This window comes from Lipotes vexillifer, unplaced genomic scaffold (assembly GCF_000442215.2).
Source record: "Lipotes vexillifer unplaced genomic scaffold, Lipotes_vexillifer_v1.1 scaffold404, whole genome shotgun sequence".
Taxonomy (NCBI): domain Eukaryota; kingdom Metazoa; phylum Chordata; class Mammalia; order Artiodactyla; family Lipotidae; genus Lipotes; species Lipotes vexillifer.
This window is the reverse complement of record NW_006777380.1, coordinates 570,268-586,118: the sequence shown is the minus strand read 5'-3', so window position 1 is coordinate 586,118 and position 15,851 is coordinate 570,268. Positions and strand designations below refer to the sequence as shown.

Genomic DNA, 15,851 nt, shown 5'->3' with positions numbered 1-15,851 from the left:
CGGAAGAGCATGAATATAGGATTGAAAACGTGCTCTTCGTATTGACTCTTAGTTGGAGGTCTGCGTGGTGTGTGTGACAGAAAGATCTAGGGGCAAAGAAGCTGAAGGTCCCGGTGAGAGGACAGAAGTGATGATCCCAGTGCACTAGGCTACCTGGGGAAAGAAACCAGATGAGGAGGAGACAGATGGACTGAGACAATGCGAGGAGATGCACAGACAAGCCAACACAAGTCTTGTTGGAGTGAAGAGCTGCTGTGGTAGAAATCAAGACCTGGGTGATCTGGCAGGGTTAAGGGTTGTGATCATACACTGAAAGGATAGTTTTTCATGCAGATTTCCTGGAGAGGAATCAGACACTTCTGATAATCACTAGTTGTGTGCCAACCTAGGAAGTTCATCCTTAAGTCTCTTGGAGGTGAAAGAAGGCAGGGAAATTGCTTGTTAAATTACCCCTGAAACTCAAGGTCTTTTCTTCCTTAGAGCTGTGGAAGTTGAATTGTTACCATGGCATCTGGGACTTCATCTGATCAACTTAGTGCCTCATGTTTTTGATTTTCCTTTGGGATTTTTAAATACCTCTCCATGCAGGAGCAAGACATGTCCTTTTTTTCCCACGAATATAATTAAAAGAGACAGGCTTGAAAAGAACTACAGATGGGTCACACTGGCCCTTGCCAAAGTATGGAATCAGGATATGAAGTAAATCCCATTAATTGCAGCAATTGATGGATCCTACAGAGAGTAAGGCTTACAATTAGAGGTTCTCAAAAGTTTTTAGGGCCACTGGAAAGATTGTAAAATAGAACCAAAGTGATTAGCACACATTCAAGCAAAGACTTGTTTGAAGTTGGGCAATTTCTAACTTCTTATGGATAGGCCAGGCCCCACTTGACAGTTCTGTGAAGTCTAATGTTCCATGAAATTTTACGAGGGCCTTTGATAGAATATCCATTTCCTTAATTATAAACACATTTCTTCTCTATTGCAAGGTTTCTCCTTAACTTCACAGATCTGTCAGTGAAAGACAAAACTTGGATACCACATATGGAAATGACAAAAGTGGTGCATGAACTGGATGAATTAGCATATAAAGGGTGGTATTCCCTTAAAGAGCTGTTGGATTCATTTAGGTAATCGTCTTTTGATAAATGTACTCTTGCTAGTACAATCTTCTGCTTATCATGGAGTTATAAATCAGAACTGGAAAAGACATCTGGAAACATCTGGCCCCTTCCAAAGCAGTAACATTGCAATGTATTTCCTGACATACTACACAGACTCTTCCAATCATTTGGGGTCATTCTTACACATTAAAAGTTCTCAAGAGGAGGTTCTGGTTTGATTTTTTACATTATATTTCCCCCAAAAGAGTAATCAAATAGCTAGATATACATATTTCCATTTTATAATCACTTCTCTTATTCTAATTACTTGTTTAAATGTCTGTCTCCTCACTAGGTTAGCATTCCAAGAAAGGAAACATATATTCATTTCTTTAACTCCCATATGGAGATGAATATACGTTCTGGGACTCTATTCTGTAGAAACAAGAGTACCAATAGGTGAATAGCTTTGCATAAGAAGATGTACTGCAATGTTGTTAAAGTGATAGCAAACTGGAACTAATGTGAATGTCCATCAACTGGGGAATAATAAAAAAAGTATGGTGAATCTCTATGATGGAATATCATTTAGCTTTGAAAAAGAATGAGCTAGAGCTACATCAGTTGACTTGGAGGGGATGTCCATTATATACTGCTACATGAGAAAAGCAACTTACAAACAAAAGTATAGTGTGTGATTTCAAATTGTAAAAATAAATGACACCCTGTGAAAAATACGTGTTTATAGCTGTGGAGGAACAATCACTAGGGGTGACCTTGAGGACGATGAGAAAGTAGAGAGAGAGTATGGAAGGAGATAAAAATTGAGCTAGCAAAATGAAAAAATATTCATGCCATGATGCTAAGGGGAAAGTCAGAATGCATGTTTTTTGTTGTTGTTGTTGTTCTTTCATTTATTTTTGGCTGCGTTGGGTCTTTGTTGCTGTGTGCAGGCTTTCTCTAGTTGCAGTGAGTGGGGGCTACTCTCCACTGTAGTGCGTGGGCTTCTCATTGCGGTGGCTTCTCTTGTTGTGGAGCATGGGCTCTAGGCACATGGGCTTCGGTAGTTGTGGTTCATGGGCTCAGTAGCTGTGGCTTGCGGGCTCTAGAGTGCAGGCTCAGTAGTGGCGCATGGACTTAGTTGCTCCGCTGCATGTGGGGTCTTCCCGGACCAGGGCTCGAACCCGTGTGGCCTGCATTGGCAGGCGGATTCTTAACCACTGCGCCACCAGGGAAGTCCCTGAATGCATGTTTTTAGTAATAATATTTTAAAAAGAAAAATTTACCTTTATTGATGTCTTACTGATTGGCATCAGGCATGGTTCTTAAGGTTTTACATAGGCTATCTCACTTGATGTATGCACTAACCCTGTGAGGTAGGGACTGTTATTTCCCTCATTTCATAGATGAGGAAACTTGGCCCAGAGAAGTTCATAAATTGACACAGTAAGTGGCAAAGCTGAGAGAAAATAATAATAGACAAATAGGCAAAAAAATGAAATTGCATTTTTTTCTACAAATTAACCTGGTAAAATGAAAATAATCAATTTAATGAGGTGACAGAACTGTGAGTTATTTGTGTTAAATTTTTGCTATTATTTATTACTTTTAAATAAAGTAAAATTATTAAAAATAAAAAGAAGAAAATGGGAAGTATGGTGGTTTTTCAAACATGTCCTCAAATACTTTGCCACTCCTCTCGCTGAGAGAAGAGTTCTATGTTTCTTCCCTTTGAATCTGGGTGGGGCTGTGACAGCTCTGATCAACTCCATAGTGTAAGTAATGTTGTGCATCTCTGGAGGCTGGATCAAAAAAGGCTTCCTCCTGGCTCCGTTTTTGGGACTCTCACTTTGGGGGATGCTAGCTACCAAGCTGTGAGTCTCACTTGGAGAGAAACAAATGCCCCTGCCAACAGGTAGCATCCACTGCCAGACTTCAGGTGGTGCCAGCCCCTAGAACCTTAGTACCTTCTAGCAGAGTCCCCAGACATTGCTGAGCAGAGACAAACCACAGGCTATTTCCTGTCTAGATGTCTAATCTCCAGAATCTCCCATGGGCATAAAAAATGGTTGTTGTTTATTGTTGTTATTTTGTTATTGTTTGGTTAGGAGTCTTTTTTTTTTTTTTTTGCTCCTAAATTATACAACAACAGTCGAAATAGATGAGGACCTTCTGCAGTGATGTTTGTCAACTTGGGGTAGGTTTCCCCTTGGTCTTATTTTTCTGCTCCCTTTAGGTATTTTGTGATGATTAATTTTATGTGCCAAGAGGCTGGACCATGGTGCCCTAATATTTGGCCAAACATTTTTCTGGATGTTTCTGTGAAGGTGTTTTTTTGGAAGAGATTAGCATTCAAAATGGTGGACTATTAGTAAAGCAGGTTACCCTCCATAATGCGGGTGGGCCTTACCCAATCAGTTGTAGACTTTCACAGAGCAAAGACTTATCTCCCCAGAGCAAGAAGGAGTTCTGCCAGCATACTGCCTTTGGACTTGAACTGCAGCTCTTCCCTGAGTCTCCAGCCTGCCTGCCACCCCATCAGACTTTAGACTCACCAAGCCTCCAGGAATGTTTGCCAATTCCCAGAAAACTCTTTCTCTCTCTCTCATTGGTCTGTTTCTCTGGACAGCCCTGACTAACACACATATTATATTGTTCACTCTACTTCCCAAACTCCTCACCAATTCCTCCCGCATCCTAACCTCACTGTAGTATCTACGTAAGTCAGCTCTGTTTAACTTCATATGCATTTGATGTATTTAAGAGGGCTAGAAAAGAGACTAAAGCTGGCTAGAGAGTCAATCTTCTAAACTTCTTCCTCTTCCTCCCTCCTTAGGACATAAATCATAAGCAATATACATCCGGTGCCAATAAATGAGCAGCACCTATATAGGATGATAACACCAAGGGTAGAAAAATCTAAGCAGATAAGGACCTGGGAAGGAGATCAACTGTGGATTTTGCACTGAACTACAGAATGCCATATGGGCATATACGCTGAGAAAACCATAATTCAAAAACAGTCATGTACCAAAATGTTCATTGCAGCACTATTTACAGTAGCCAGGACATGGAAGCAACCTAAGTGTCCATCAACAGATGAGTGGATAAAGAAGATGTGGCACATATATACAATGGAATATTACTCAGCCATAAGAAGAAACAAAATTGAGTTGTTTGTAGTGAGGTGGATGGACCTAGAGTCTGTCATACAGAGTGAAGTAAGTCAGAAAGAGAAAAATAAATACTGTATGCTAATACATACATATGGAATCTAAAAAAAAAAAAGGTCCTGAAGAACCTAGGGGCAGGCCAGGAATAAAGACGCAGACGTAGAGAATGGACTTGAGGGCACGGGGAGGGGGAAGGGTAAGCTGGGACGAAGTGAGAGAGTGGCATGGACATATAGACACTACCAAACGTAAAATAGGTAGCTAGTGGGAAGCAGCCGCATAGCACAGGGAGATCAGCTCGGTGCTTTGTGACCACCTAGAGGGGTGGGATAGGGAGGGTGGGAGGGAGGGAGATGCAAGAGGGAAGAGATATGGGGACATATGTATATGTATAACTGATTCACTTTGTTATAAAGCAGAAACTAACACACATTGTAGAGCAATTATCCTCCAATAAAGATGTTAAAAAATATATACCCAAGTGACAAAATGATCAGGCAAAGCAAAAGAAAAGGTGCAGCTTACCCCTCGAAGCAGTGAGCGACTGTCAGAACCCACTTCTTGGCAATGAGGACACAGCCACAAATGTGACCACTGGGTTCACTCTGCAGGGAACACTGCCAGGGCCACCTTCCTGGGCGACTCGTCCGACCCCCAAGGATCCTCTTGTTCATTCGGGCGGCAGGGCGGCGCCCACAGTCTACCAAGGAGCAGGAAACAGTATGTGACTCACTACCAAAACCAGCTAGATGCTTGCATCTTTGCTGTCAGGTACAAGTGATCATTTTTTCCCTTGATCCAATCCAGTTAAATTAAGTTCATATCCCATTGTTATCACTAATTCACTCACCTTGTTTAGTACATAGAAGAGAAATCTTACTTCTGCTGTGACAGGACTGCCTAGATTTGGAAACATAAAATGGCATAATATTCAGTTACATATTTATTGTTCACTTCAAACACTTTACCAGTGAAAGGCAAGAGATAGCTTATACTTAAGTCAGGAATTCTCAAGGCAGGGCCGTGGTCAGATATCACCTTGGAGGTGGAGGTATATGAAGGATGTACTTTTTTTAAGTGTATTTAATATCATCATTATACACTTTCACATTTGTGGGAAGAGAAACTATTGTTAGCAAAGTTTCCCACATCATCTTGGCTGGTGGCACCACCCATAATACTGACTCAATGATTTTCAAAGTGGGGAGAGGAAAAGGAAAGGCATTAGTCTGCTTCCCAGAATGTATGGTGAGAAGGGAGCATGTCAGACTTTTATGCTTATGGAGAGGACATGTATGTCAAAAGAAGCTGAGAAATAGCTTGAGAGAAAAAAAATATTACTTCAGAAAGTTAGAGAACAGAGAAAGGAATTGAATATTTATACTAGAAAAGAATCTTGAGACCTTTTTTATTATCTTTTTTTTAAGTTGAAATATAGTTGATTTACAATATTGTGTTAGTTTCAGGTATACACCATAGTGATTCAGTTTTTTTCTGATTATATTCCATTATAGGCTATTATAAGATATTGAATATAATTTCCCATACTATACAGTAAATCTTTATTGCTTATCTGTTTTATGTATACTAGTCTGTATCTGTTAATCCCATACTCCTAATTTGTGCCTCTCTCCATCCCTTTCCCCTTTGGTAACCATATATTTGTTTTCTATGTTGCTGAGACTTTCAATGTTAAACTGTGTATCTATGATTAGCTGATAGGAGGAAGGGGATTAAATTCATCCCATGTAACTCTAGATGGCAGGATCAGAATCAGTAGGGAGAACTTATAGAAAGAGTGCATTCAGGAAAGGAAGAACTTTCTAAAAATTAGAGTTTAGCTTTGAAGGCAAGAACATGGTTTAAGCATCTGTCAATGTGGCTGCACAAGAGAATTCAGCTTAGGGTACACTAAGTTTTAACCACAAAGTTCTCTTCCAAGCATTTATTCACAATGCAAATTTAAAAGAAAAAAAAACATGCTGGGACTGTCAAAAATACTATGACATGCTTAGAATCCTAGATATGTCAGAAGAAAGAAAAACAACCCTAACTATGTCATTTCCACATTCCTTTTTGAAGACCTACTGTATTTTCATTTCTTGCTGTATTTGCATGGGGATATGTGTATACAATAAATTATATGACACAGAAAAAGCACATTTGCGTTTTGCCTTCTCACAACCTGAAGTTGTATCTCCTCCTCACTATTTCGTTATCCTTAGTTTGTTTGTAACACTTCCAAATATCTGAAATTCGTTTTGTTTATTACTAGCTTAGAGTCTCTCTGTCCACCTCTACAATGTATGTTTCCTGAGATCACGGTCCTTGGCCCCCTCATCCACTTCTACATCCCTGCAGAGCTTAACAACGAACCCGGCACAGAAGAGATACAAATAATTAATTGTTATTTGTTAGATCTTGAAGTCATAGCTTTTAGGAATAGGAAAAGACCAAAGACTATGTGTCTCAACTCTTATTTTAAAGGAAATTGTGGTTTATAGGGTCACACATCTAGTTAGCAAGCCAGGACTAGAACAGGTCCACCAACTCCCAACTTAGAATGAGTTTATCTATCTATCTATCTGTCTATCTATCTATCTATCTATCTGACCTGAAAGGGATTTTCTGGCAGTCCCAGTTTGGGGAAACAAATCACTGTTGAAAGACTCAGGTCATTGGAGGAAGTGCTTCAGTTGACAACTATTCAGAAATTTGGTTGCAAGTTTGGTCTATGGGGAAAATGTCCAGACATTCTAAAGAGAAATGGCCCACCTTTAGTTTTATTCTTTAGAATTCTTATGTACTGATTTCTCTAACATTTATTAAAAGCTTTGGAGTCAGATAAACTTGGTTTGAGTTCAGAGACTATCACTTATCATCTGTGAGCTGTGAATTTTGAGCAAGTTATTTAAATACTCTATAGCTATGTCCCTATAATGTAACAAGCACTAAATGAGTGTTAATTCCCTCAATTTACCTTTCTCCTGCACCCCTACCCAAGATGAGGGAGGCAATGTTGCCATGATTTTTTAGGGGAAATTTTTCAGAAGTGTATTTTCAAGGTTACTTGATTATGATTTTATTTTGTGTCTCTTTTTTCCTCAGGCTCTCCAAGTTTTATCAGTTGCCATTATTTCAATTTCTTCTGTTAACTAGTCCCATGTAACATCTGTAGAAAGTGTAGATATTAAGAATTTATTTTTAATAGGATGTGAAAGAAACTCCAAGATTAGAAGCCAAGTTCCTCCACCTTAACCATGATAGTTTCTGTAATCATCAATAAAGAAAAATGTAATTAGCCAAGAGAAAAACATCTATGTCTACAAAGAAGAAAAAAAAGCCAGACGATGTTGAAATATAAAGGCCCATAGCTATTCTATGGAAGCTCTTTTTTGATGTGACAAATGTGGATTATCTTAAATTAGAAACAGAAGAAGGGTCCTCATGATGGATGTTTGCTCCATAATCCACTCTACACAGCTCTAGGGATGGGTGTCTTACCCTTTTACCAGTAGTTCATGCAAAGTGGTCCCATTAAGGCTTTCCCAGTCGGAGTGCAATGTCAGCCACTGCTGGTCTCGCTCCTGTTCCTGTATCGCTTTGGTCACAGATGGTTCTCTGACAGAAGGGCAAATACCAGATAAATATTCAAAGTACAATGATCTTTGACCAGGCAATATCATTATTTAGCACTTACTCTCTTATAAAAAGAAGCATTAAATTATCAGCCAATATTTCAAGGGGGGGATTAGTATTGGAAGAAGTTTGGCAAGTATTGTGATCAGCAAGAGGGGAAGTTACTAAAAGTATCCTGAAGCAACAAACATCCACACTGTTACAGCTACTTTCGTCATTCGCTCTGCTGACATGTATTTGAACTTTGTGAGGTGTTGGAATTCTAACATATACGATGTAGAAGTTCCAATACCTAGAAAACAAGAGCAACTTTAGGCAGGGATCAAAAGTAAAATAAAATTTATCTGCCTGGAGTATTTTTCCTTCACTTTTCTTGCCCAATGTATTCCTGCAATAAAGCGAATACCTTAAAATAAATAATAAGTAAAGAGAATCAATGGCCATTTAGTGTCTGTTCAGACAGTATAAAACTGTAAGTGGATTTTTTTCAACATACTGCAGAATCTTTATGCACTAAAAATTAGGAAGGTCTCTAGAAAGTAGAGACAGGAGTTAGACAACATCATTTTGCTGTCTACCCATATTCTCAAACTCCACCAGTACTTTTCTGTCAATGTCTCATTCAACCATCAAATAAATATGCTTGTACCCAAGATGTACCCAAGATTTAAAACCCTAGGTTTCAAAAGTGTTTGCGTTTTTGTGTAAAATACCCTATTCCTCATGAAATAATTGGTTCACTTAGGCAATCCATATTTGAAGAAAATCTTTTGGATTTTTATCACCTGATGCTGTTAAGGGTAGAAGAGGAAGCGGAATTCATTTTAGATAGGAGGAACGAGGGCTCCTTCTGAATCTGGAAGTAGGAGAGAAGGAAGCAGGTACTTAGTTGGATTTGGAGATGGGGAGAGAATTCAAGAGAATTCATCAAGAGAATTCAAATCAGACAATCTGATAGTCTTTTCTTTCCAAGTACGAGGGGGGCTCCTCGAATGAAGGTGGGGTGGTGGTGGCAGGGGTGCATGATGGTGAGGAAAGTGACGTGTATATGAAATTGTTCCCTGGTGGAAGTATTTGGAGAAACACATCAAAGGTAACTTCAAAAGAATGGCAAGCAGTGCTGAGGATTCAAATGAACATGGAAATCTTGAAGTTGTAGTAGCATCAAGTCTGTGAGCTTAGTGACTTTCTGTTTTTGATAATGGAATGCCAATTTTTTGTAAAAAGGGTGGGCACAGGAAGGGAAGAAAAGTTAAGATTCAGTGGCATTGAAAGAAAAATTATCACTTCCCCTGGTCATCGATTACGTTAAAACTACTGTCATTACAGAATAGAAAATAAAAGAAACAAAAACCACCCCAAATCCAGTTATTTTAAAAAGAATAAAACCCTCTAAAGAGAAGACTTGAGGATAGAATAAGAACCAAAGATTAAAAACAAAACAGAGTCCTTAATCATGGATGAATTCTAATCATTTGATTTAAAAACAAATGGCATAAACCCTGCCCATGCTTTAAGAAGCATTGCACAAGCTTTAATTTATTTAGAAACTTGAATGAACTGTTTCATATTTGAAGATGTCACAAAACCTACTGCAAAATGAGAATTCTTTCCTTCACCAAAATGAGGCTCTGGCTTTTCAGTAATCCCAGAAGTGCTGTATGCAGAGGCACAGTGGGATGGAAAATACAAAAATCAGAGGCCACACACACCACTCGTGGTGTTTCTCTTGACACCTGCATCCTGAGAATTCCTTTCTGCAATAGAACAATCTGTGGCCTCCTAAATCCAGGCATTTTACTCGCAAAAAGCCAAAGGAAGATCGGCTTCAGATTTGTTATTTAATGAAATCATTCTTTAGGCAGATATTTACAGGGCAACAGGGACTTGCATGGGGACAAGTCAGCACAGGATTTGCACTGATGCTAGATAGGAAAATCATTGCAAAGGACGCTTCAGTCTTTCAACTCCCGAGGTCCCTTCAGTCACCTCAAGGGATGTTTTTGCATTTCATTCATTAACCTCCAACAAGAAAGGCAATTTAGCCTGAATCTCTCAGTTACACCAAGCGGAAAATCTAAGAAATTCATCATCAACAAGAAGGGAGAATCATTACAAAAGTTAGTTTCCCATGAAATTCTTAAACCCTAGCATGCTTCTCATGCACAAAAATAAATCTTTCAGCCCTAGAAATGTCATCTTATGGCCCATTAAAAAAATATCAGCGAATCCATATGTCGGCTTCTGCCATTATACAGAATCTGAGCATCTGTGTGATTTCAACTTTTATTTTTTTCTTTAAATAATTTTTAAAATCGTGAAAGTAATACTTATACATGGAAAAAACCCAAACATTATACAATGAAAAAATATCCTTCCCATCCAAGATGTATAAAAACCATCACTGTAAATAGCATTTGAGTATTCTTGCCAAGCTTTTTCTGTAGTCCTTGTACATACACCCCTCTTTTTTTAGTCTATACACATTGTTCTAGGTGGCGTTGATGCTGTTTTCGTTTAATGATTTATCTTGGAAGTTTTTGCATAATAATAGCTAGATAATAATAATAACAATGATATCATTATTATTAACTAATAACTATTTTCTGTAGGGCAAGCACTAAAAGATTAGTAATTTTCTAGTAGTTTTTTCTAGTAGTTTTATATTATTTAATCCTCTCAACAACTTTGTGAAGTATGCTTTATTATTATTCCCCATTTTGGAGATGAAAAAATTGAGGCAAAGCGAGAATAAGTAATTTTCCCGAGGTCGCACAGCTCTGGTATTGAGTCCCTTTGGTCTGACATCAGAGTACCACTTCTAACACTGTGAACACTATGCAGCCCTCCCCTATTAAGGGCACACACCATGTTCTTTCCATAGCTGCAAAGTGTTCCATTATATGGATGTACATTTACTTTACCAACCCACTATTGAGGCTGTTTCCAATTTCTGGCTATAACAAAAAAAGCAGCAGTTAATACTCTTAACATTCACCTTTGCTTACATGCACACACGTGACTTGAGAATAAATTCCTAGAAATAAAATTATTGAATCAAAATGTACATTTTTTATGAACTTCCCCTTCAAAGAGTAATGTCAATTTACAGACTTATCAAGAGTAGGTTTGTCTATACTTTTTAATTTTTATAACTACGTACATAACGTAAGTCATGCTATTAAAACATATCTGGAACTTAACTGCTCAAATTTTGTTTAACAGTTGATGATGCATTTGACTTATCTTTTTCCATATTATATCAAGAGACAAATCCTGTCAGGTAGAGAGCAAAAGAGCAAAAAAGCATCTTGCTAGTGAAAAAGTATCAAAGTCACTGTATCCTAAGGGAGTCTGAGCAGGGAATGCAGTCAGACCCAAATGCTTCTAGAGCAGCTATGAAATCATATACAGAGAAGGAAATTTAAGCAACAATCTATTCCAATGCGCTCTTTTGACAGTGCGAGAAAACTAAGACATAGACCTATGCCAAACATCTGAGGGCCCGAGAGCGAGAGTATAGATGGAGGCCCATATACTATATGTCTACATATTTAGATATTATAAATCAAGTTAACAAGCTGTTAAAGAAAACATATTCTATCTTCCCATCTTGATCAACGTATCTTTTAGGTTCAAATATAGAATTCTTGGACTCCTTGGAACAGTGGTTTTCAAACTTTAGCATTCATTAGAATCAACTGGAGGACCAGTTACAACAAAGATTGTTGGCCCCATACCCAGATTTCCAGGTTTGATAATTCTGAGATGGGGCCCCCAATTTGCCTAATCTAACAAGATGCCAGGTGATACAGATGCTGTGGTCTGGGATCACACTTTGAAAACAGTTCACCGGGCTCCAGGTGGGCATACCTCTGGTGGGCAGACTCCTTGCCCCATGAGGTGAGGCACAGCTAAGAAGAAAGACCAGAGTGGTCCCTCTAAATCAGGGTTTCTCACCTTTGGCACTACTGACATTTTATGCCAGATAATTATTTGCTATGCGGGGCTGTCCTGGGCACTGTAGGATGTTCGGCATCACCCCTGGCTTCCACACACAAAATACTAGTATCACCACACCACTCCTGGACTGACAATCAAAAAGGTCTACAGACATTTCCTAAAGTCTCCTCGGGGCAGAGTCACCGCTGGTTGAGTTCTGGGGTCCAGGGCAAGGCCCCTCTGCTCTGGGTCTAAAAGCAGTACTGCACAAAGAAGCAAGAGAATTTCGCTCAAATCTGCTTCCTGAAATGTGTGGCCATAAGACACATATAAAAAATGTATAATTCCCCCATACCCACTGAAATGAGAAAATAGAACGTATCTAGAATTCTGAAACACCCTGATATTTTGAAAGGAAGTCTATATTTTAAGGCTTAGGTGAACAATCAGATCTCTAGACAACTTGGCTTATTCTTATCTCACTCACAGGTCACTTGGTGTTGAGTAACGAGGCATTCCATGCTTGTATTATAATTACGTAGGGGCTGCTTACCTAAAAAATGAAAGTCAGCACAAATCCCACAAAGCAAAGGGCTTCTTTACTTTTGTCAGCAAGACAGTAGTGCAGGACTTACCTAGACATGCCACACATTCCAGTGGAAGGACCAGGTCTATTCTATGGCATCTATTGCTCGGGAAAGTCATGAGTCCTCAACCTCAGTACTGATGGTTAGTCTTGAAATAAAAATGCCTTGTGTAGTGGATAAATTATTTGCAATTCTAAATATCCTCCTCAGAGCTTGGAACCATTCTGTTAAACATTTCGTATCTGATTTCAAAAATCTTATCTTAAACCCTGTCATGTTATGGTCTCTGTTTGGTTCCTATAGTTTAGACATGTTAATATTAAAAGCTAGTTAAATTATTTTGCCAGGTAGAAGGAAGACCTAGAAATATTGACAGAAAGGCATCATAGGTTGCAAACAAACACAAGTGAACATGACCATAGAATCGTTTGTCTGGTTAGATAGCTCAGCTTACACTTTATACAGCAAAACTCCCGTCAGTAGAAATGTTTCAAAGAGGAGCATAAAGTCTGAGCTTATTTTTCCAGTAAAATAAGTATTTAAAAATATTTTTTATTGTAATCTTAACTGAAAATATATAATTTTATCCATTTATCTACCTCAAAGGTAGAGTATAATAACTGTATTAGGCCATGATTTACAGGTACAAGTGACAAAAACTATCTCAAAGAAAAGAGAAGCTATAGATTATAAAATTAAATTATAGACTATTCATATTTCATAAAAAAATCAATGACATAATCCATTTCTAACATACAATAAATTGAAAACTATAGCTATTAAATATATATTCTCATTCTCATATAAATTAGAAAATAAGACTAGTAAAGCACTATTTAAACATTTCATTAAAGATATAAAAAAATTAATCAATCATAAAATTAAAATGTCATTTGATCATTTACAAGATTTCAATCTTATACTGTAAAACAAACTCAATAAATGGTGCTAGGTTGTAAGTATATTTTTGAGCAATAAGTATATACCTCTTTCAGAATCTACAGTAGTCCAAGTACTTCCTTCTGGCTATTTTATCTTCAAAAACAGATCCCATTTCTTTTTTGATAACTTGGAGGAAAACTTTGGGGACATGTTTTTTTTTTTTTTTTTAATTTTTAAGAGACAGAGACAACATTTTCTTGAAAGAAACTTATTTAGTTGTTTAGAAAATGTTTCCTGTTTGTCTTTACCTTCTTTTAGTTCATCAGTGTAAAACTAAAGATTACCAGTTTCAATTAAAATATGCCATTTTTTATTCCACTAGTTCAGAAAGCCGTGGAACCAAGGTAGAATTTATTTTTCTAATAAAAGCTTTGCTTCGTCAATTGCTCTTTTCTTCCTCGTCTTGATATTATAGGCATAGAGAAAGTGCACCTTTATTCAATTCAAACTTTTAAGGCAGAATATGACTCTCTGGGTACATTACAAAATAAAATAATTCAAACTTCAGGGCTTTAAAAAATATTCAGTCAACAGTATTACACCATCAACAACAACAAAAATCAGCATTTTAGTACCCAAAATAGTGCCCGAATATATGAATATCAAAAAGTAGAAATGTAATCAATCACTAAAGGGATGTGGATGGTCTTCAGGATGGCTGGTGCCTGGGGACCAAGCACCTTCACGACTCTCCATCTCTCATCTCCACTTCCTTCAGTGGGAGGGAGGAGGATGAGGTGCGAGGGTGGCTTTAATGACCTCCAAGTGACTTTTCCACAAGCCAGGGGACAGGCTGTCTGCAGCTCTAAACTCAAATCCTTCATCTTTGTGACCAAAAAAGAAAGACGTCTTCTCTCCCCAGTCCACTTAAAACAAATCTTATTGAAAAACTTTAAGTATCACAAAACCAGTCACTGTAGCCCAGGAGTGAGGTCCTTTGATAAGCCCAGCTTGGGTGAGGTATTACCTACCCCTCTACCAACCACTGAGGCCAAGAAAACTGGGTCATGTACAAAGATGGCAGCCCCCTTTTGGATCCCAAGGATAGAATGGGAAGTGAAGCAAGTCCCAAAATGAAGGGATGCAGGTCCCAAAGGAAAAGGAGGGAGGCAGAGAGGCAACACAATAAATGTCTGCTACAAGTGACTTTACTTGAAATTTTTTAGTTCAAAAGATTATTATGTCTCAGAGTCAAGATCTACATGTTCTTCTGTTAGCTTCTGGAAGATGTAGGAAGAGTACAAGATTGGGTAGATATTAGACTTATGTTCATGAATGACACAATGGGTTAATCAGTGAGTGTTCAGTGAACTCAGTTTACTCATTGCCAAAGGAATATCACCCTGGCAGAATTTAAACAAATGACACAGTCAGATGGACAAGGGTTAAAACTGATGATTAATAAGGTTAATAAGCTGGAATGGAAATGGAGACAACACACTGGTGTTATATCATATGGAGTCCCTCCCTAAAGGAGTTTTAGTGAGAGGAACAAATTACAAACATGTGAAAAAATAATTTCTGATACCAATAAATGCTTTGAAGAAGACAGAATAAGCAAATAGAGAGTACCTTCGTGAGTGTGAAAGCTGTTCCAACTAGGGTTGTCAAGGAAGACCTTTGTAAATAGTCGATATACAAGCTTAGAGACACGAATGATGAGATGGAGGTGATCCTGTTAAGGTCTAGAGATCAGCCTTCCAAACAAAAGGAACTGTGAAGCCAAAGCTCCCGAGATGGGAATGAGTTTACAGCACTGGAATATCAGTAATAAGGTCAATGTGTCTAACATTTAGTGGACAAGTGGAGAGTGCTAGGAGATGGGGTCAGAGAGTGAGGCAGGGGCCAGATTATGCTTTATAGGCCAGAGTAAGAAATTGGATTTTGATTCCAAACTGTAAAAATAAAATGAAAAGACCAGTGGAGTTGGCATTTAGATAATATCATTATTATCAGTCCTGTCTTGGGGATAAAAAGCAAGCCAAATTGCAGTAGGTTTCAAAGAAAACATGAAGTTAAGTCATCACCAGGAGTCTCTGGTGTAGTTCCAAAAGGGGGATGCTGCCATATAAGGACTTCTAACAGAAATAACACAGGTCTTTCTGGTTAATTTCTGGTGGATTCTCAAGTTGTAAATCATGTTCTTACTTACCTAGGACCCATTCATATTCCTGCCAATGGCAATGCACTATGATGACCAGAGAATCTGATGCCCCCAAAGACTTTACAGAGATTGATTCTTCCCCATTCCAAGACCTCCTTGCTCACAATTAGCCCTGATATTTTTGGTGGAAAGGTGAGTTTTGACAATTCTGGAGAACTCATGGCAACCATCTTTGATTTTATAAATCCTGATGTGAATCTATTTTTTAATGGTGAACATTTTTATCACAAAATGGAATGTAAGAGAGTAAAAAAAATGTGCTTAATCCAGGATCTAGCATAGTTTTATTCCAGTTAATAAC

At 38.2% G+C, this 15,851-nt stretch overlaps 1 protein-coding gene across 1 annotated transcript in view; it reads right to left on the bottom strand.

Moving 5' to 3' along the window:
- The window catches only part of CORIN (corin, serine peptidase), a 267,765-nt gene that overhangs the window by 28,854 nt on the left and 223,060 nt on the right, over window positions 1–15,851 (bottom strand). Inside the window, 3 exon segments of the mRNA XM_007450971.1 lie at window positions 4,802–4,976; window positions 5,127–5,176; window positions 7,781–7,897. Coding sequence (XP_007451033.1) covers window positions 4,802–4,976; window positions 5,127–5,176; window positions 7,781–7,897 — 342 coding nt within the window.